The sequence below is a fragment of the Vulpes vulpes genome, chromosome 13, assembly GCF_048418805.1.
Source record: "Vulpes vulpes isolate BD-2025 chromosome 13, VulVul3, whole genome shotgun sequence".
Taxonomy (NCBI): Eukaryota; Metazoa; Chordata; class Mammalia; order Carnivora; family Canidae; genus Vulpes; species Vulpes vulpes.
Window position 1 is genome coordinate 41,409,930 of NC_132792.1, and position 24,063 is coordinate 41,433,992.

Consider the following 24,063-nt stretch of genomic DNA (forward strand, 5'->3'; position numbering starts at 1 on the left):
TAAGTGAATCCCACTTCGATAATATCCCTATTTTAAAGTCAGCTGATACAGCCATTAATTAAATCCGTGAAACTTCTTTTGCCATTTAATGTACCATAATCATAGAAGTTATATTTCATCATAATCATAGATTCCCACACTCAAATTTTGATTTATTATGTGCTCCAAGATCACCTCATTATTTCTGTAGCTAATACCAAGTCTTTCTTGCTTTACTCAACATTTTTGTATTTACATTTGACACACCACTTCCTACATCTCTGCCATATTACCATACTTTTTTCTTACCTGGGTTTAAAACAGAATAGACACATAGAATCCACACACTGAGATTTCTATTTTTAAAAAGCAGCTTATGAATTTCTAGGCAAAGTTACTCTGGGTCTCTACTGGACATTCAAAACTCTTTTGAGAAACCACAGAGTATCCCAGTTAATTGCAAAAAGCTGTAATATATTTAGGAAATGATGTGAGAGAAGTATAGTAATGTAATATCTTATAAGGTCATTGGACAACATATTTTGAGGTACAGGTTAAGCTGAGTGCAATACAAGGGGGGCATGAGAGAATAATGGAAAAAAGAAAACCAGTGTGAATACAAGGTGGTTATTAAGCTGGCCATGGCTTCAAATAGAAAACATAGACTTTTGTTTAGTTAAGTGGGAAATCTCTGGACATGCTGTACAGAACCAATTATAGTTGACCCTTGAATAACATGAGTTTGAACTATGTGTTTAAAATATACAGATTTTTTCAATAAATACAGCATTTTCTCTAGCTTACTTTATTATAAGAATACAATATATAATTCATACAATATACAAAATATGTGTTAATTGACTATATTATTGGCAAGTCTTCCATATAATAATGAACTGTTAGTAGTTAGGTTTTGGAAGAATTAAAAGTTATGCATGGATTTTTCACTGTGTGGTGGATTGGTACCCCTGACCCCAACGTTGTTCAGAGGTCAACTGTAGCTGAACTGAGGAAGAGAAAGAAATGTATTGCCCACATCTTCCTATCTTTTGTTTCTCATTTGTTAAAACTCATCTCATGGTATGTTACTGTCCATGTGCTTTTCAGATTGTTGTTGGAGAAGTCAGATCTCACACTGTATACTGTGGGATCATTAGGATCTTGGAGGTGATGGGAGGAGCCATGCTTCCTATGGGTGCAAGAGTAGGTATTTCTATGACTGGAGATGGTAGGGAAGTTGTGCTTTTTTACCTTCACACCCAGAGGATGTCAAGGCAGAGAGTGGTATTAGAAGATGAGTTGAAGGTAATGGCTGGTGTCGTCCACTGGGCAAGTGACTGAGGCCATAGTAGGCAGTGAATCTGGGGAAGTGCATAAATTAGGTCTAATTTATGATTTATAGCGATTGCATCTGGCCAACCTCTTTAAAGATTCTTTATCATATGTAAATATGATAGCATCTAGGACACAGTTAAAAGTCATTAAATGCTTGTAAAGTTTAATTTTTAGGTAATGTAATCTCCTTGGTTCTTAGAGTCTCTTCAGAATTTGGATATTTTTTGGGGGGGCAGGGAAATATTTCAATCATAATTAATATGGGAAACAATAGATATCATTCCTTTGGATACCTTTGTTAATTGAGTCCTAGCATGATACTGAAAAACATTGATATTGTCGATGTGTGGCATTTCAAATGTGAGAATTCTACTAGGTCAGTATTCTTTACTGGTATAGACAGAAGCCATTTGTCTAAATTTCAAACAATTGCAGTAGAATTCATATTAGAATTATATTAGAAATATTAGAAAAATATTGTCTTATTGTCATTTATTTTGCTCTCATCATTAGCAAGATCAGGGTAGGGTGGAACCCCGGTTCTCTGATAAAGCTAGTTGAATGGTCCCAAGAACCCCTACTTGGATAAAACATAAACAGACACCAAGGCACATCAAAATTAAATTGCTAAAAACAGTGAGTAAAGAAATCTAAAATAGTCAAAGCAGGGGATTCATATGAAGTAAAGAAAAAAATATAAATTTGAAGAGTGATCTTTAATATGATGCCAACAAGAAGATAAAGGAGTGATGTCTTTCAAGTACTGAAAGAAAATAGAGTTCTATACCCAGCAAAAATATTCTTCAAACATGACAGACAAAACAAATATTTTTATTTTTAAGATTTTATATCTTTATTCATGAGACACACACACACACACACACACATACACACACACAGAGAGAGAGAGAGAGAGAGAGAGAGAGAGAGAGGCAGAGACATAGGCAGAGGGGGAAGCAGGCTCCATGCAGGGAGCCAAAACGAATACTTTTATATCTAAAAAAACAGCTGAGAGAATTTGTTGCCAAAAACTTAAACTACAAGAAATATTAAAGGAAGTTATTCAGGAAAAAGGAAATTGAGGCATCAATCTATACATTGGATAAAGAGCTGGAAATGTAAATATGTTGGTAAATATGAAAAGTATTTTTCTCATTTTTAAAAACTTAAAAAATATACTTGATTGTTTAAAGCAAATATATTGCCTATGACTTATTTAATTTACATGTAGATGTAACATGTATGATAATAATGGCCCAAAGGATTGAGGAAAGGGAATGGAAGTTTACTGTTGTAAAGCCTTATATAATATGTAGTAAAAGAGTATTTGAAGATAGACTGTGATAACAATATATATACATTATAGAGTGACCACTAACAATGCAAAACAAGAATACAAGTTAAAAGGGAAGATAGAATACTAAAATATGTTCAGTTAATCCCAAAGCAGCACATAATGAAGAATAAGAAAAAGAATAGATGGAACAAATAGGAAATAAATTACATGATAGCAGATATAAACACAAACACAATTCTATTAAATTAAGCGATTGTCACACTTCATTTATTATTTTTTTAAAGATTTATTTATTTATTTGAGGGGGTAAGGGGCAGAGGGAGAGAGAGTCTTAAGCAGACTCTATTGGGTTGAGCCCCTCAGTGTGGGGCTCAATCTCATGACCCTAAGTTCATGACCTGAGCTGAAACCAAGAATCAGATGCTTCACCAACTCTGCTACCCAGGAGCCCCTTAATGCTCCATTTAAACCAAATATTTTCAGATTGGGTAAAAAAGCACGACCCAACTGAATGCTGTTTTTGGATCCAATTAAATATCTTTGTGCAAGCAATCTCAATTTTATCTGTCTTTTTTATTTCCACCAGATAACCAAAGAAATTGATTTTTTGATGTTTATTATTAAGAAGCATGAAAATTTATATATGTACTATATATTTTCCCTAAATAGTATCAGCTATTGATTTGAATTTATTTATTTATTTATTTATTTATTTATTTATTTATGATAGAGATAGAGCATGAGGGGGGAAGGACAGAGGGAGAGGGAGAGGCTGACTCCCTACTGAGCAGGGAGCCCTACATGTGGCTGTGTGGCTCCATCCCAGGACCCTGAAATCATGACCTGAACTGAAGCAGACATTTAACCAACTGAGCCAGCCAGGTGCCCCTTGAATGTTTTAAAATGTTATATAAATGTATTAACTTCTGTATCATTGTCCACAGATGTAAAAAATATATATATATTTATTCATTTATTTTAGAGAGAAAGAGTGAATGATAGGGAGGAACAGATGAGAAGGGAGAGGGAGGAAGAAAAGAATCCCAAGCAGATCCTGCCCTGAATACAGAGCCTTGGGCAATCCCATGACCTGAGCTGAAACCAAGAGTGGGGTGCTCACCTGACTGAGACACCCAGGTGCCCTTCACGGCATACACATTTTAGCTGCATTATATTTCATTGATGAGTCAATTGTGGTGTACTAACAGGGCTTTGGATTTTTTTTTCAAATTTTAAATTTTTGCTATTATTAAAAATGTTGCATTAAATGGTCTTATTAGTGTTCTGTTCACATAGAGGATTATTTTTCTAATTCATATAACTAGCAGTGGAATTGATGATTCTGATATATACATATCTTAGACCTAACTAGATATTGCTGTTGCACTCCCCCAAATGCTCATTAATACTGCACTTATTTTATTATAACCTATTCTCTTAAAAAAGTTCCATAAGAGTTTTTGCATATATTTTACAGGTATTCATAGTATTTATAGATATTTAAAATTTTGTATTGCTATAGTAATTATGATTTTTGCATATAGATTTTATAAATTGTAACTTTGCTGATTTTTATGAAGAATCTTGTGCAGATTCAAATAATTTGCCTGTAGTTTTTCTCTGCCCCTTCCCAGTCATATTATTTATGAATAATAACTTTTTTTTCCTTTCTAATCCCTATATCTTGTCTCCCCTTGTCTCACTATATTACCTAGATTTCTGATAACAGTGATTATCTTTGTCTTGTTCATGATTTTCACTATTAGAGTAATCTTTTCTTTATCTGTTTGCTGTCAACAAAGTAAGAGAGTTCTTTTCTATTGCTATTTACTTCCTTCCTCTCTCTTTTCTTTCCTCTCCCGCTCCTCCCTTCTTTTCTTTTTTCATTCTGTAAGAATCAGTAAATACTGAATATAACTTTTTTTTCCCCTGTATCTGTTGAGGACTTCCAATTTTTTTCACCTTAAATCAGTTAATACTAAGAGTATTATTAGTGTGTTATCTAATGTTGAATGATCCTTCCATTTTTGTTATTTGCCCAGGTTTATCCTGATAAATTTTGTTATTATGATAATGAATACTCTATTTATTTTCAATATTATATTTAGGATTTTTATCTCTCTCTTTATAATTGAGTCTGTCCTATGATTTCCCATTTTCATAATGTCCTTGCCTTGGGGTCATTGAAAGGATTTGTTAGCCTTATGAAATGAGTTGAGAAGTGTTGTACCTATTTGTATTTTTCAAAACAGCCTATCATTTTATGGATCTGATATAGCCTGTTTACATGGATTATCTGTCTTTTGAATGGTTAATAGGACTTACCTGTAAAACTATCCAGTCTTTTTGCTTTCGTTTTATGTGGATATCTTTTACTTTTTAAGGGTAGATTTTTAAACACTGATTGGTTTCTTTAAATGACTTTCGTTCTATTCAATTTTATGCCACCTTTACCTTCTTGAACTATTTAGAAAACAGTAAATCTGTTTTCTAAGAAATGATATTTTATCTTAATTTTTAAATTTATTGACAAGAAATTTTTTATAGTATCCTCTTGTTAAATAATAGTAATAGTTGCTGAATGTTTAGCCATATTCCCTTATATATTTCTAATAGTTTTGTACCTTTTTTCTTGTTCTGTCACAACATTTGTTCCATGTTCTTCTTTTTTAAAAGTTCAACTTTTGCTATGTTGATCATCTCATCTCTTTTGCATCGTTATTTCATTGTTTATTGTTCTTAGTTTATTTTATCACTTCTTATAATGTGGGGGGCGTTACTCCTTTTTTTCCTAGTGTTTTTAGTTCCTTTTTTTCAGCCTCTTGTCTATTTTTATTTTTTCTTCTAAGTATTCTGTTAGTTGAATCTTACATTTTTTGTAACTTTTCATTGATGTATAATATGTAAATTATAAATACATAATAATACATAGAACAACATAACACAAGAGCATTAGATGTTCACCTTTCACAAAATGAACACTCATGTAAACAAAACCCTGATAATGTCTTGGTAATTTGCAGTTGAAGTGTTTTAATGTCAGTAATCCATAACATTGATGGAATGTGAAGTCTTTTATTTCTTTTTAACTATTTCAAATCAACATTTTCTATATTTTCCATATTTTCACTTGATTGCTTTCCTTTATTTCTTTTTTTCTGAAACTGAATGCTCCTAGGTCAGCTATCAAGCAGTATTTTGATAACTTCTTTAATGAAATGCCTTATAAAAGGCATTACTGGGATGCCTGGGTAGCTCAGTCAGTTGAGCCTTGAACTCTTGGTTTTGGCTCAGGCTGTGATCTCATAGGTCATGGGACAGAGCTCTTTGGTGAGGCTCCACACAGCAGGGAGTCTGCCTGGGGATTCTTTCCCTCTGCCCCTCCCCCACTCTCTCTCTCACACACACACACACACACACACTCTCTCTCTCTCTCTCTCTTCTCTCTCTCTGGAATAAATAAATAAACATTTTTTTTAAAAAGACATGGGGTACCTGGGTGACTCTGTGGTGGACCATCCACCTTTGGCTCAGGTCATGATCCTGGGATCCTGGGACTGAGTCCTGCATCAAGCTCCCCTGCAGGGAACATGCTTCTCCCTCTGCCTATGTCTCTTCCTCTCTCAGTGTGTCTCATGAATAAATAAATAAAATCTTTAAAAAAAGATATTACATATTTGATAGAATAGGAATTAAGGAATAGGCAAGGGTAAATAGAACTTGGTACAAAATAGAATTTATGGTTTTCTCATTTGTGTTTTGGCTCATACCTGGGATATTTTTTCTCTATTTATCCATTGTTATAGAAACCTATAAATGTACTTTTGGGATGTGCCTGGGTGGCACAGCTCGTTAAGTATCTGACTCTTGGTTTTGTCTCAGGTCATGATCTCAGGGTCCTGAGATCGAGCCCCACATTGGGCTATGTGCTCAGCATGGAGTCTGCTTAAGACTGTCTCTCCCTCAAATAAATGAATAAATCTTTAAAAAAGAATAAACGTATTTTTGTATTTTTGTACTTTTTTCTCTATTTTTCTTTATTTTCTTATTTCTACATAGTAGAATTATATTAGTTAATAACCCAGTTCTTCTCCCCATTAACCTTTCTCCACATTATTTTCTCAATTTTTAAACTTAATAGTTTTTATTGTATTTCTCTGGTAGTTTAGTTTGGTGGTTTTAAAAATGAGTAATGTGCATCATTGTTTATAAATATAAAGTTTAATAACGCAATCTGTTTGAAAACTACCAGTCTGAGAAATCCTAATATTAGTTAAATGGTAATGATATAATCACATGAGACTTCAATATAATGAATGCATTTAAATGCAACTTCTATGAAATTATATGTGTACTAGTTATTTTTATACTTTGATACTTATTTACTAATAAAGCTATTTTTAGTAAGTCATACAATATTATGAAACTATTGGAAACAAAATTATCATAAAGAACATTCTGATGATTGCTTTGAGATGTTTATTTCCCCTTATGTACTCAGATTAAGTTTATCTCAGTGAACATATCTTTCATTGGTTTTAAAAGATATGTTTAAGATGTAGGTAGTATTATTATTGGGCCTCTCCAATTTGTTTGTTTCTAGGATTTGTTTCTAGGCATGAAAATAATTATCCTTAACCTGATACAAATGTTCATGTATGCTAGCTTTTTAAATTTGAGAGAATTTAGGAATCATATAAGAAAGGAAAGGATTGGGGATCCCTGGGTGGCGCAGTGGTTTGGCGCTTGCCTTTGGCCCAGGGCGCGATCCTGGAGACCCGGGATCGAATCCCACATCGGGCTCCCGGTGCATGGAGCCTGCTTCTCCCTCTGCCTGTGTCTCTGCCTCTCTCTCTCTCTCTCTCTCTGTAACTATCATAAATAAATAAAAATTAAAAAAAAAAAAAAAAAGAAAGGAAAGGATTTTGTCAAGGTCATCCAATCCTTTTTTTGAAAAAAAAAACAAAAAACCTTGGCTCAGCTAAAGTTTTATATGCTCTGGTCTGGTATATTAACATTGCATGTTTTTCAGAAACTATCCATACAGAGTGTAATCCTAAGTAAAATAAGTCAGGGAAAGAAATGCCATATGATTTCACTCATGCATGGAATTTAAGAAACAAAACAAGTGAGCAAAGGAAAAAAAAGAGAGGAAAACCATAAATCAGGCTCTTAATTATAAAGAACAAACTGATAGTTACAAGAGGGGAGGTGGTTGGGGGCATGGGTGAAACAAATGATGAGGATTAAAGAGTACACTTATGATGATGAGCACTGAGCACTGTACAGAATTGTTGAATCACTATATTGTATACCTAAACTAATATAATATTGTATATTAACTATACTGTAATGAAAATAAAAAGCTTAATAAAAAAAGAAAATTTGAAAACCATCATTTTCAAATCTTAGATTAAGTGATGAAACCAGTATACTTACATGTAATTACACCATATAGTTCTTGAATGTTATCAATTCAATCTATGCAATCTATTTCTTTTTTATGTATGAATATTTACGTATACATTGAAATGACACTTTTAGTTATCTGTTTAGAATTCCATTAACCCTTACCTTCAAAGAGCCTTGATTTTATTCCACTAGCTGCCCCTCCTGTATGCAAATATATGCTTATGAGAAATAGACCCCATGGCCAACTTTAGGAATAGGCCTAAGTTGTTTTAGGAGCAGTCTCATTTTTTCTTGCCATGGAGTGGAGCACATGCCTGTAAGCCATAAAATAATGTGATTGGCATCTGTGGGGTATTTAAGATTTGATATCACTATTATCCTCAAGTTTGTCTACATTAGCACAGGTTAGTTACTTGTTAGATTTAGTTCAAATAAGCTCTTGCCCATCGTTTCATAGGTGATCTACGAGTTAAAAAAATCTTTGATATTAACTTTTTATTACTGAATATTATACAAAAAATTAAACATGACAAATTTCATTGATAATAATGTTGATAGGTTTGTCACTGTTAGAGAAGAAAGTTACAAATAGAAATGTGGAAAGCACAAAACTACTACAAATTGTGTGGCATTGGATTGGAAATTGGAAGCACTGACTTCATACCAGTACATATGTTCTCTAGCTCTGTGCACTGACAAGCTTGCAAACAGTGTCACTCATTAGCAGTGAACATAACCTGTCCCCAGATCTTGATGTATAAATGCTATTCCTCATTGAAAGGTAACTGGGCTCATGGGAGAAATGGCAGTTCCAGGGCAGGATCAAGGAAAGTGTAAGATGAACCTTGAATATTTTATTTTGCCAAAAAGAACGGGTGTTTAAAAAATGACAGCAGCCTATGTCAAAAATTATAGATTACTTGAAGGACCTTCCATTGGCTAACTTCAGGACAATTTGAGCATTGAAATAAACAAATGATATAAGTGAATTTTAACCCATTGAATAAAACAGCAATTTATGAGTATATACTGATATAAACACAAAAATGAATAAATGGGGGAGAAGAAAACACTTTCATACCATAGAATATGAGCTAATAAATGCAGAAGGAATGGTGCAATTAGAAAATCATCATTTGACAATTGTATGAGTATAATTAATTCATCACAAAACATCAATAAATGCTAAACTAGTAGTTGCAAATTTGAGGAAGAATAGGATATTTATATAATTTCAAAGTACCCCCAACCAAATACTTAGTAGTTACAAAGAGGAAAAGACTAAATTCTCAGTGGAGAAATCAGGCACATTATCGAATTATCACTTTGATCAAGTGATCAAAGTTAGCACTACCAGTTGAGGAAAATCTGCAATGAGAAGAAAACAGCATTGCTTCTCTGACATTCCTGTGAGTTTAGTTAGAAAATAAATGAGATAGAATGTAGGAAAAACAAGTCGATCATTGGGAGAAATGGGAAATTCATGTTGTCATTCCTCAGAATGGTGCTGGATGTATGATCCAAGAAGCTAGGGCTAGAGATATAGGTCCTTGATACATATATTCCAGGGAATCAGGTACCCAAGGAGAGCATATGTGGAATGAATGAACTATGGGGAGCAACAGTGTTTAACAGGCAGACTGAGGAAGAGTGAATATGAAGATGATCAAAAAGAAATCAAGGGGATCCCTGGGTGGCGCAGCGGTTTGGCGCCTGCCTTTGGCCCAGGGCGCAATCCTGGAGACCCGGGATTGAATCCCACATCAGGCTCCTGGGGCATGGAGCCTGCTTCTCCCTCCGCCTGTGTCTCTGCCTCTCTCTCTCTCTCTCTGTGACTATCATAAATAAATAAAAAATTTAAAAAAAAAATTTAAAAAAAAAATAAAAATAAAAAATAAAAAAAAAAGAAATCAAGCTGGAATAAGGGAGAATTGGGACAGTGCTAACTGGGAAACTCAACAGCTTAGTTTCAAGACCAAATGCTCAGTAGGGTGATGCGTCACAGAGAAATTCATAAATGAGGACAGTTTGTGCCATAGTACAATCTGATACCATGGTCTTGTATATGCAGCAAGTATTGTCTAAAATAATCATTTATTTCCTGAAATGGAAGTATTCCAGGATATTTTCCATTCCTTTCTTCTATTGCAACACCTTATGAGTGACAGAACTAGTTGAGGGACAGTGTGCTGTTGTGAATTGTACTTGTATATTTTATAGTTAGGGCAAGAGTGCGCTGGGGCAGGAGTTGGCCCAGGGCAGTCCTGGTTTATACTTGCTGTCCTGGTGTCACAGAGTTCCCTTTCACTCTCAAAATGTTCTGGCTTGGGTGGTAAATTTTATGGTCACTCTATGCTAGATCTCTGTCAGCAGAATATTCCTATCCTCTGTGAACCTGGGGAGCTGATAAGCGTCTCTTAGCCAGTTCTGGACATCTTTTATTCATTAACCAGATGCTTATTCACTTCCGTTACAATCCATCTAAACCAGCTTTCCAATAATCCGTCTATTTCACCAAACTTTACATCAAACGGAGGCTTCATGAGACGATAATATGCAAAATTTGAAAAGTTGGTCAAGTCACGTTGGAAACATGACCTATTCAAGTCTTCTTTAAGAGATCGACAAGGCATATAAAGATTCAGAAAAACCGTTCAGTAGACTTCTCAAAGTTCTTAATATATTGTCTTAACATGACCATATTTGGGGAATTTGGTTCATATTTGCTTCAATGTAAAATTTATGCAAACTAAGAAAAATGAAAACTTTAACTTTAAATAAGTCAAACTTGGTTATTGTGATTTTGTTAGATATAGAGTGTATAAAAACATTTAAAAAAGATTTAGAGTGTATTAGAACAGTTCATGTATACTAAACGCAGATATATTATTTGGACATTCCCAGTGAAATGCGTTTAAACTTTTGGGCAAAAAAAAAAAGTCCTTTTTGTCAGTAAACCTTTGTCTCTGATAATTTGCCAAAACCTCTGAATCATAAAAATTCACTAATGTTACTTGAGAACTAAGAAAAAGGAGTTCATATTAAGAGATTATGATAAAATAGGGCAGCCCGGGTGGCTCAGCAGTTCAGCGCCACCTTCGGCCCAGGGCCTGATCCTGGAGACCCAGGATCGAGTCCCACGTTGGGCTCCCTGCATGGAGCCTGCTTCTCCCTCTGCCTGTATCTCTGATCTGACTCTCTCTCTCTCTGTGTCTCTCATGAATAAATAAATAAAATCTTTTAAAAAAGGAAATTATGATAAAATAGATATACATCTGCTTATTTAGGAATTACAGAGATAAGAATAGATGCCATCTGAGATGTTCGCATCTAGAGCTTATTGTTTTCCTTCATCCTTTAACTACCAGTTTTTGGTGCCATCTGGACAGAATCAAACTTTTTATTATCTGTATGATAATTGAAACAATCTTGGGTTTCATATAATTCTCTTAAAATATAAAAAATCCTCTCTCAATATAATTCTCTTAAAATAACCAGTTTCAGGGATTATAAGTATTGAAATATCAAGGCTTGTGACCTTTAGATCTGTAATCCTATTTTCAGTCATTCTTTGTCTCATCAAAAACAAAAACCAAAAAACAAACCAATCTAAAGGTATATTAGTTAGTTAGTGGTCAAAGTAGACATGGAACTGCCTCTTCTCTGCCTCAGGATCTTCTCTGCTTTATGCCTTATGTCTCTTCACCTATCAGTACTTTGTAATAGTAAAAACAGGGTCTGCAGTTTTATTTATTTGGTGCCATATTGTTGTAACCTTAGAAATGTTTGAAAAAACATAAAAAAATGACAAAAAAATCCTTTGTTTGAAAGATAATATAATTTAGGTCATTAATGACTTCATTGACAATTAGAAGTTATGTCGTAGGCCAATCCTAGTTTAGCTAACCTATCCTATCTCCTTTTGCAAATGTAGTACAAGAGATTAACTGAAGTACATGTCCCATTTTGCTGAATTAAACCCTCTAAATAGGAAAGATTATTTTTCCACTTAGGAACGTGGCCACTTACTTGGCTGAAATTCTCTCCTTCTCAGATTTGAAGTGTTTATTCCTTTGATATTTATGCAAAGTTCAGAATTAAAAAAATAATAATAATTCCATGGGACCCAGCTACTGCAGCACCCCCTTCCCCCAGTGATGAGCATTGTTGATGGTATATGCAAGGCAGCTTTTTGTCTATTCTGGGCAGTATAAATTTAATGTGTTGTTTTCGAGTATGTCATGTGTCCAGATGCCACAACAATCTGTGCATTAAAAAGGCATTAAAATAAAAGTAAGTAAAATATTTGTGGGGATTTTTTGATGGAGGCCAGGGAATTAGTGATACTATTATGTTTAGATAAACTAATTCTTCGAGGTTTTAGGAAAAACAAGAGCTTGTTTCGTTACAGCAATTACAAATATTTTATAATGTGTATTTTTAATACTCTCCTACCCTCACCACCTACCCTTTATCTTTTTTTCCCTATTACCTCCTTTTATTACCTATTTTTGTTAATGACATACTGTCTCTATAACCAGATATTTTGCCAAGTGTGGTCCATGTACCACCTGGGATTGAAAACCTTGGCAGGGAGTTGGTGCTTGTTAAAAATTCAGCTTCCTTGGTCTCTCCCCAACCTTCCTGACTGGGTATCTCTGAACAGTGAAGCCTGGGACTTTGTATCTTAATCATCACTCAAATGTGAAAGCATAGTTATCTTCAGCTCTTCTTCTGCCCTGTGCCCACTTCCTGCTATTCCCAAATTCTGAAAAGTCAAACACTAAATGTCTCTTCCTTTTTACTTACTATGTTGCTCTCTTAGTAGATTGCCTTTGGAAAGTACCTAGATTTGTTTTAAGCTTGTTAATTATCTTCAACCTTCTAGCCTTTCTAATCACATTAAAAAGTAACCGCTTTGATTACCTCATTGCCCAATACCCTCTTAATGTTCCCTGTTGAATTTAGAAAAAGTCTGAAGTTTCAGCCAATTTTTAAAAGCTTCTAAAGTTTTGTCAGACTGCCTCATTCAGCCTCCACCAGAGAGGCTGAAGGATCTCCCGGTCCCTGCTGAGGCCTTCCATCTACTTCCAGCAGCGTTTCTCAAATGCTAGTGCACAGAATTACCTATAAGCTGGTTAAAAAGAATAGTGATTCTTAAACATTAATGGAAAAATCAAGAACAAAACGCACAAGCTAAAAACCCCCCTCCCAAAACCCTGGAGACTCATGGACCTGAGCCCTTGAGATTTTGATTCAGTAGGACCATGATGGGGGAGTCTGCATTTTAATAAACATCCCACACAACTCTTGACATTGGTGATGGATGGACAGCATTTTTGACAAATGCTGACCTAGAGCCTCTAGTTGTTCTGTTGAGTTGATATGCCTAACTAGACTCTAGAGACTGGAGTCTTTCTTCTGAGGTGTTCAGTTCCAGCCAGCTGACCCTTCGCAAAGGGACTGGGATTCCTCATTTTACCTAGGCCACAGCTAACTCAAGAGAGGCCTGAGTACTCGGTACAGTTTGGAGATAACCTAATAACACATTCCTGTTATCTTTCTTTGCTGTCCAAGATGACACATTTGACCATTTGTCCTCCCCTGAACACTTAAGCCCATTATTCTGTGGCTCATTTTCATTGTTTTACTGAACCAATCTCTTGCTATTTTCTTCCTTCTGGTTCTCTTTATATCCCTCTTGAACCCTATCCACCCTCAAGCACTCCATTGATTATCACTTTACCCTCTTGACATTAATTGAAACCTGATTTTTCTCTAGACACCATTTCCCTAAAGCCTTCTTAAGTGGAGACTCTTCTTTCTTTAACTCTCCCCATACTTGTGGACCAGAAGTCTGGTTGTTATCTTTTTATTTTCTTATTGCCACTTCTAGTTCATTTACTTTTCCATGCAAATAAAAACAAACAAGACAAATGAAGCAAGAAACCCATCTCCTTTGTAGCTGATTGCTTCTGACTGTAGTACCCTCGACCTCTCTTTATTGCTGTTAACTGTGGCTATCCAGGTCACTCCTCTGTCTTCCTAACTTAGAGTCTTTCTACCTTAGCCCAAATCCTTCCACCATCACGGGTGCCTTCGCTAACCACATGTGTGAGGTTTGTATTGTTCTGGCTTCTCATTTCCTTAACTTATCTGCCCTGCTGGATCATAACCTGCTCCGTCACAGCAATAACATCAGTCACTCCACAACTCTCTGTTAATAATCTTTGTTCTCTAGTCAAAGAAACTCTAGTTCTTTTCTTCCCAAAACTTTGGTTATTTGACCTCATCCAAATCTTTAGGTCCAAAAATTAGTCTACTTTCTGCTTAACTCTACACCCTTTACGGTTTTCACTTCCTTCTCTGGCTTTAGACACCACGGCACATCACTTTATCCACTTTATATAGTATCCTAAGCTTTATGGCCCTGTTGCCCTGCTGTCATGCCTCTCTGGGAAAAACCTAAACTTTGTTTAATACAGCTGTCTGTCCCTTCCCAAAGCCAGCAGTGAGCAGCTGAGCATGCAGAAAAAAATAAATGCTATTTTCAATCATGTAGTTTAATGCTACCATGGATTCTTGGTTACCAAATTAATTCAGTCTCATAGTGTTTCTCATTAATCCTGTTTTCCCCGGATAGCCCTCTCTATTTGTACCCAGCATAATTTGTCCCCAGCATAAATTCCAGCCTCTGCACTCTCAAATTTGCAGTTTCTACCTTCCGTTTCACTCTTAGAAGATAATCATGCCTCTTACTTCAGATGAATGTGGAGCTGCCAGGTTGGAACTCCTACTTTGGGCTACCAGAACTCAAAACTTAACACGTATTCTTACTATCTTTTTTTTTTTTTCCTCTTTCCTGTTAAAGTGAAAGAGGTAGCTTGCTATGATTATTATGTCAAGTGTGTGCTGAATTCTGTCCCTTTCTACATACTTGAAAAGCCCAGTAATTTTTAATTTTTTTTTCTGTCTTTTTACCCTCTCACTTTCTGCTACTGGCTCCTTGTACTTATTATTTAGACGGACTCCAGTTTTCATCTGCATTCAAAAACAAGCCCTCAAGAGTAAAACAAAACAAAGTATAACCAAAAAAGCTTCCTTAACCTCTCCCTTCCTCTCTGCATAATATCCTCTCTCTCCCCTTCCCTTTACTTACTTTGTAATAGATATGTCTATGCCTTCCATCTCTGCTGTCTCACCTCTCATATATTCCTTCACCCATGGGAAGTAAGTGTTTTAATGAGTATTTCAGGAAAGAAGCAGGGACCACCATTGTTAAATGATGTCACAAGGGCATAAAACTGATGAATACTCATTTGGTTTAGGTCTAAAGGAGCCATTGCTTCTTTCACTCAGCATACTATTTTTGAGATTTATCTTCATTGTATATTATCAGTATATATATATTTTTTGCTGAGTAATATTACACTGTATGAATGTATGAATAAACCACAGTTCATCAGTTCTTCCATTGATCAACATGGGGGCTATTTCCAAATTTTAGCTATTGTGAATAGAGATACTGTGAACATCCTTATACAAAGCTTTTTTTTGTGGGTGTATGTATTTATCTCTCTTAGATAAATACCTAAGAGTGGAATTGCTGGCAGTTAGCATGGTAAGAAATTGCCAGTTTTCCAAAGTGATTGTGATTTTATACTCTCATCGGCAACGTATCAGGATTTCAGTTGTTTCACATCCAATATTTTGTATAGTAAAGCTTTATTTGAACCATTCTAGTGGGTATAGTGAAATTTTAATTCTTATTTTATTTGCATTTTGCTGACTACTAGTGGTGTTGAGCTTCTTCATGTACTTGTCATCTGTTTATTTTCTTTGATGAAGTTTCTGTTCAAGGCTTTCACCTGTTTTTTTTTTTTTATTGAGTTGTATGTTGTATATTACCTGAGTAGTTCTTTATATATCCTGAGTGTGAGTTCTTTTTTCAGATACAGATATTACGAGTATTTACAAACTGTTTATAAATTACACATTTATTTTCTTTTTTCTTCCCGGTGTCTTTTGCTGAGCAAAAACTAGTTTTGATGAAGCTCAATACATTTTTATTTTTTGCCTTTATGGTCTATCTTGTTTGTGTTCTGAGAAATATTTGCTTACTCCAAGGTCATAAAGATAATCTCTTTTTTTTTTCCTAGTAGCTTTATTGTTTTAGCTCTTTTGTTTAGGTCTATGACCTATCCTCAATTGATTTTTACATGTGGTGTGAGATAGGGGTCCAATTTTGGTTTGTTTTCCCATAATGATATACATTCATTATAGTATTCATTTTAGTTCCATCATATGGCTGAAAGATGAGTCCCAACAGCTAAGATTCCTTTCCTAGAATATGACTTTTTGGGGTCACACAGCTAATTATCTTGCAGTTACTTTCCTTAGGAATTTTTATGTCAATGTGGTCAAGTGATCAGGATTTTAGAAATCACTTTTCCACGTATTCAAGCCTTTTTTTTTTTAAGATTTATTTATTTGAGAGAGAGAGTACGAGCAGGGGCAAGAAGCAGAGGGAGAAGGAGAAGCAGACTCCCCACTGAGCAGGGAGCCAGATGTGGGACTCAGTCCCAGGACCCTGAGGTCATGACCTGAGCTGAAGGCAGATGCTTAACTGACCGAGCTACCCAGATACCTGCCCCTGACCCAGGTGCCTCTCAAGTTTTGACATATTCCTTCTGTGGCTCTAAAAGAAATTAATTTGACAAAGTGAAGATGAGGTGGACACTTTGATCCCTGAAAACACTTAGAAGACCACTGTTTAACTCTCCAGTTTTACATAATAGGACTTTGTCCTGCTTGTAATAATTTATCTCAATATATATATATATTTATGTCAAAGTATTCATTGTCTACTGTGTCACACTTTGATAGTGTCCCAAATGACTTATTTTTTTCATTTCCTTAAGTTTGGAGGATTATCTCTGGAAATCTGAACCATGTGCCCTTGCTTGAAATATTAAAATATAGATTTCACAAATGGGGGAATATGAAAATGACATTTAAAGTACATTGCAGAGCATGAGTAAATTCATAAAAATGTGAATGAGCTTGTCAAAATCATGGAACTAAAAGCTGAATTTGATAGTACACCAGAATATGAGTAAGGAGAACAGACACTTGTGTTATTAATGGTCCTGTATATTAAGAGTTTTTGCTTTATCTAGGAAATGGGCCATTATTTGGATGACTTAAATATGCTGCTTACACAATCAGCTTTGAATTTTTAAAACATCAGTCTGGAATAATGAATGCATCAGATCAGGGACAAGTGCCTTCTTTATTTACCCACTACTCTGTTCATCCCAACATCTGGCATAAGATTTTATTTTCATGATTGGTTCTCAATTCTGATCCAGCCATAACCAAACATCTTTTCTGCCTATTTATAACTTCATACTAAAGTAAGAATTTTTTTGAAGGAAGGGTCTTTTAGCCTTAAAAACTGAGATCATTATTTTTTCTGTGGTCATGGATTGAATTTTTAATAACCTGTGTTTTGATCTGTATTTAAATGTCACAGTCTGGATTGAATGCTTTTTCTGGAAGCAGAGACATATGTGAAGGCTTCAGGTTTCTTATTTCTTTACTTGTTCTTTCTGGATTTCATAAAAAAGGTATAAATGAGCAATAAAATACCTTGGTCAGAATGTGATAGGATATTGTACTACCTTTGTTTGTTTTTAAAGGTCTCATATTGTTTTCAAAAATACATGTGGCAAATTGCTGTGTAAAATTAGGTTAAGAAAGGATATTAAAAACAAAAACATTCTCTTTAATCTGAAAAGTCCTGGAGAGTGTTAAGTTTTAATTAAATAAAAATTAATTATGAAGTATTTTAATATGCAATTTAGGCATTAAATAAAATTAGCATTTTTTTCTTCCTTAAGTATGTGTTATCAAGTTTCAGGAATGTTAAAAACTTCTCTGATGATTTAATCTGAAATCATTCCTACAGCGAAATTCATAAATAATAAATATTATATTATTAATCCATATTTTAGTTTAGCTGGGTCTCAGAGCAAGTTAGTTCCTCAGGGAATGCGGTGTTCTTTATAAAAGAAGGTGATGAGATGTAATCTCCAAGGAATTAAATTGTGAAAACAATCTTGGTATTGTACATGCTAATATAAATCTGTTATTCCCTTTCCGCATCTATCACAACACATTTTAAATTGTGGCTGATCTTGTATGCAAATAGCTGTCTTATTAGAAATTGCGGCTCTATGTGCTAATGTCTCCCTGGATTTCTTGGGAGTTTGCTATCTTACCATCAAAGCAATAGAAATGAATGATGATTACTGCAAGGCTTTGAAGAACAAAGAAAAGTCAGAACATTTTAGAGGTTCTAGATGTCCGAGGCACTGACAGTTTGCACCATACTCATGAATGGGAATCTCTTTCGATCATTTAAAATAGCCTCAATCTGTTTATTAGAAAAGTAAGATATTTTCTGCCTTCTTATGTTTGTTACAGCTAATAAAATATAAGTCATTTTTGCATGGGTGTGTTCTCTAGGCGTGTTTTGGTTTCAACATTTGGTAAAATTTTATTTTGCTTAAAGAATAGAATAGTGTAAATAAAGAATAGAACAGAATAATTTCAGGGAATAAAGTTTTAAAATTTGAAATTTTGGTTAAGGATTATCAGTCACTAAAATCATTAGGAACAAAAATTTAAAGCTAGTTCTTTAATGCATCTCTTAGGTTGATATTCTTTTAAAGATTTTATATTCACAGGTTATATGCATATAAAATGTATCCATAGAATACCGGCCTTTATAAAAATCCAGGTTTTTTTTTTTTTTTAGCTTTTTTTGGTATCACTTTATTTAAAGTACATTTTAAAATAAGTAAAATCTAATTCACTTTGTTGAAAAGATACTCTCTATGAATCTCTTCCTTTTTTATTTACTATCGGTAAGGAATGAATAAAATACTGACCTCTAAAATGTTATCTCTGTTAGGATGTTGATTCAAATAACCAAGAAGGAATTGAGGGACGCAGTGAGTGACCATTTTGGTACTTAGCCTTCGTAATTTGCTTTTTAAAAATTTAAGCTATTCCATAAAGGCAGCACACAAAACTAAGTTGAAAAGGAAATAATGTCTGTGTATTTATTTATTTAAGCCAACTTCTCTCCTAAAATGGAGTAATATTTTTTTAGCCCCTTAATAATCAAGATTAAAATAACTTGCCTTGACTCCTCTTTACAATTAGTAAATGCAAAACGCTATGCAAATGGATTGCTATATGAATAAATTATAACATATCTATTGATATTTTTTATGATGCTTGTATTAATGTTCTGAATAATAACAAGTGAGAACATAGGATTAGGTGAGACTTAGTTTCATTTTTGAAATTTTAAGTTTGTATTATCTTAGATATGATAACTACATGTTTTATTAGAGGCGAAGATTTAATTTATTTGACTTTTTGTCTTACTTTGCACATTCTTCAATATTACCATAATGTTAAATCTGAAGATTATTACAAATAGAGACATAGATTTCTTTTTAGCAGAATTTATAGTTTCTTACACATAAGTAGTAATTTTTAATTTGGGGGTGCCATTTACTGTATTAGGTGGTATCATTGTTGGGATTGCCCTGTGTGACCATATGTGTAAATAAGCAATACAGTTTGATCTAAACCAATTTCAAAGACATCTGGCATTTGAGAACCTTAATAATGTTCTTTAGGATAATTATAGTCCAGCAGCTTATACAGGACATCTATATATACTTGTTTTCCTTAGGGTGATTCTGTCAGCTGTAACAAATAAATCTAAAATGTATAGAGGCTCAAATGCTACAAGTTACTTCTTGTCCTCACAGCAGCCTGAAAGAGAAAAAACAAGTAGGTTGAGTAGCTTTCCTTTGTGTAGTCATTCAGGGCCCAGGATGTCATAGGCTCTTGCCATCTTCATTAGATTATTTTCAGCACCACTCTGGGGGCATCTCATTTTAGCCAGATGAATGAGCACATATGGAAAGTCTTTATAGGTTGGTTCTAGAAGTAGCAAACACTAATTTTTCATATTCTGTTGGCTGAAACTTAACCACATGCCCATAGCTAGCCTTAGAAGAAGGTGGAAACTCTGTCAAGGGAGCTCAGGAAAAAAGAAAAAGCAAAAACAAAGGAGAACATGTATTTTAGTAAGCAGCTAGCAATTTTTCCCATAGTTCACCTTTCTGGTCATGAGACAGCGATGCACAACATTTTTCTTATCTCTTTTGTAGGAAGATCTTAAAGTTCCCTACTTACTGCATCCAGAACAAAGTCAAAGATCTCAAGCCAGTGCACAGTGCTCCTTCTCAGGTTTGAATGTGGATCCTTGAAGTTTACAGACAAACTTTCCTAATGGTGAAGCAGAGAATAATAACTGCTTCATATCCCCTATAATCATTCCCATTTAGAAAGGGAAGAATGGGAAAAATGGGAACCACACAAGAAGCACTGATCCAACATGAGGCCACTGAGAAGGCCCATTCATTGTACTGACAGAAGTTTCTTCCTTGGACCATAATTATGATTTTTTTAGAAGTGAAATTCCTTTGTCCGTTGTTCTTTATGGCTCTGTCTTCTGGAGGATTCTGCGTCCTAGTCACTTGTGAAGTGGCTGTTACAAATCTATAGCATTTGCCTTCCTTGAGAGCTGCAATGGGCTAATTTAAGTTTACAGAGGTCCAAGGATTTATTTTCATTCTCATACTTTTTTTAAGACAAATTTGGTTTCCTTGTAAATATAATTCCCTCAGATTTTAGTAGCCGTCTTAATATTTCTGGCTAGTTTCATATGACCATGCAATTTCTTTCCATAGTTCTCACACCTATTTATTTTCTATTCCTCAGAACTCTTCTACTTGTCTCTTTCTACCTGATAGTGGCTGCTTCCAGGTGATCTGAAGCAATAGGTTCAGGTGAGAGAAGAGCATCCCAATCTACTTTTTATCTCTCTCTCTCTATCTCTTTGAGAAGTCTTAATGGACCTTTCTTCTTCAAAGCCTTTTTCTCTTTTATTTCTTGCTATTTGGCTTTTAGAAGCTGGCTTTTCCAACCTTGTTAGTCCCCAAATTACGTAGCTCTCTATCACTTTGTATTTTTGATTATGAATTGGCCAGTTCTTGCCTCACCACATCTTTATTCCGTAGTTCCTTACTAGAAGCAGTGAGGACCAATTTCTAGGCGCCACTCTGGGAACAATTAAGTCTGTAATAAATAGACCTCACCACCCAACATATATAAGTACTCTAGAATTTCATTCCTTTTTCAGTCATTCTACTTTTTGGTAAAGTACTAAGATGATAAACAAGCTAGAGTTTATCCTCTTCCACCCCAGGCTGACCAAAGGTACTGCATTCATACAGGTACCCTTAAGGTTTGTCAGGGGATAATTTCGGTTCTAGCCAATTGGAAGGTGAAAGAGAACACAGCCTTCAATAAAGATTTTAATGTTCAGGTCTAGAAGTGACATACATGACTTCCATTCATATTCTTTTGACAAGCACTAACTTACATGTTTGAAATGAGGCTAGGAAACATAGTCTAACTCTGTGCCAGGAAGAAAAGGAGAATTTGAATTTTAGTGAGTAGGTTATAATCTCTGCCACATATTTTTTCAAGTTTCTTTTTTTTTTAAGTTTCTTTTTTAAATTCAATTTGCCAAGCATATAGCATAACATCCAGTGCTCATCTCGTCAATTTTTTTAGTTTTTATTTAAATTCCAGCTAGTTAGCAGTGTAATATTAGTTTCAGTTGTACAGTATAGTGATTGAGCACTTCCGTACAACACCCAGTGCTCCTTGCAAGTGCCCTCCATAATACCCATCGCCTATTTCACTGTGGCCCAACCCCTCTTCCCTCTGGTAACCATCAGTTTGTTTTCTGTAGTTAGGAATCTGTTTCTTGATTTCCCTCTCTCTCCTGTCCTTTTTTTTTTTTTTTTTTTTCTCCTTTGCTTGTTTGTTTCTTAAATTCCACATGTCTGCCACATATTTAAATTCAATAAAAATAATAAGATTTGAAAGATGTGTTGTGGACTAAATCAAACAGTGCATATAATGTAGTAAGCATGAGAATATTAGGAAATGGTAGCAATTTATACTATTTATAGGAGAGACAGACTAGAACTCAAATTTATGCACTTTGTTACCTATGTCATGCCTTTTTTAAAATGTCATGTCTATTAAAACAAGATTCAAAGTAACTGAGATTCAAACTTTAGCCTTTTTGTGTAACAATAGGTAATTGGAAAGAAACATACTGCCAAGAGCATGCCTATAACCCCAACCCGTCTGAATAAATAGTACATGATTTTCACATTTACAGATAATACTCTCTAACACATTGGTTTAATTGGGTATTGATAATACTTGATAAAATGAATGTTACCAAGAACAAATAATTGGGAAATTTAATTACCAGCAATTGTATCCTGGATAATTTATTTGAAAGAATTTTGTGTTCTTTACTGATATCTAATGGGAATAAGTCAAAGACATTTTTACCCATTGCTTTAAAAATGAATTTTATGGAATAAATTATTCCTGAAGTTTGTAGATAGTCCTTTTGATTTTTTTAGGACTTCATCATAATTATTTTCTTTCTTTGCAGCAGGCATTTTGGAGATCAAAGATGGGTAGAAAAGATGCCTCCACTATAAAACTTCCTGTTGATCAGTACAGAAAGCAAATTGGTAAGCAATGAATTCCCTTTGATACATTCCTGTGAATTAAGATAAAGAAAAAAGCAATTATGTGTGATATTAAGAAAATAACTTTTCCCTAATACATATGATACACAGAATATGAATACAAAGGATTATATAGTTTTTAAAGAGCAAAAAATAAGTATAGCCCTGCTTACTAATGCAGAAATACACTTTGTGTACTTGTGATTTTCAAAGCTCTTATAATTTTTATTAACTTAATAAAAACAAAAATACATTTTATTATTTTTAAAGCTAGAAGCTTTTATATAGTAAATATTTTAGTATCATCATTTATTAAATCATTTCTTTTTATTCATGTAAAAATTTTGTTGATTCAATGACAATAGTTTAATAAGCCTGAAATTCCTTAAAATTTTATTTTAACAAAATGGTGGACCAAAGGCCACTCACCAACATGAAAAAACAACAACAACAACAAAAAAACCAGGAAGCTTATCTATTTTAGACTATATGCTAAGTACAAGATTTTCTACCCATTCTTTTCAAAGGTACATGGAGTGTTTATAAAAAATTTACCCACATACAAAGTCATAAACCAAATCCCCCCAATTTTAATGAATCTGTATCCTACAACTTTGAGCAAAGTGTAGGAAAATTAGAAATTAGAAATCAGAAGCAAAAAAGGTAACTTATCCTTTCCCATTTTGCATCTTGTCTTTTTACATGGTCCTACTCATTCCCACCCATTCCCACTTCTTTGGAAATAGAAAAATAATAATTAATAAAAATACTTCTAAAAAACTGAATGATAAACAGAGAAGTTATAACAGAAGTCAGAAAATAATTATTAATACCAAAAGAGAATACACTTATTTTCTAAATGTGATATATAAGGAATACTCCATAAAGATATTTTTGTAAAACAAAGGAGATACAAAATGAAAAGAATATCTAGACTATATATAACCAATTGAAAATTTATATGTAGAGAAATAAAGTCTTACTATAAATAACTAAAGTAATCTGGAAACCCAGTGGTAAAATGGGTACAAAAAATGAAGAGGCAATTCATGAAAGAGGAAATCTAAATAGGCAAAAAGAATAAAAACAACTGCTACTACAATTAAAAAAATGATATCAAAAGAGCCTTACAAAATGATCTGACTTATCTAACTGATAAAAGCATATTACAAAAGTATTTCTAACTAGATTGATTTCTTTTTTTTAGAAGTTTTATTTATTTATTCATGAAAGATAGAGAGGCCGAGACACAGGCAGAGGGAGAAGACACAGGCAGAGGGAGAAGCAGGCTCCAAGCAGGGAGCCTGATGTGGGACTCAATCCCGGGTC

At 34.2% G+C, this 24,063-nt stretch overlaps 1 protein-coding gene across 13 annotated transcripts in view; it reads left to right on the plus strand.

Annotated features, from left to right (window-relative positions):
• Positions 1 to 24,063, plus strand: part of TRIQK (triple QxxK/R motif containing) — an 84,485-nt gene that overhangs the window by 21,989 nt on the left and 38,433 nt on the right. For 5 of the 13 annotated variants that reach the window (XM_072734339.1, XM_026013487.2, XM_026013541.2 and 2 more), the window contains one exon: positions 22,656 to 22,737. In XM_072734339.1, the coding sequence (XP_072590440.1) occupies positions 22,677 to 22,737 (61 nt within the window). In that variant the 5' untranslated portion in view covers positions 22,656 to 22,676. Of the gene's footprint in view, positions 1 to 20,280; positions 20,360 to 20,893; positions 20,962 to 22,655; positions 22,738 to 24,063 lie in introns of all 13 variants that reach the window. The other 8 variants (XM_026013551.2, XM_026013508.2, XM_072734338.1 and 5 more) reach the window with 5 other exon arrangements.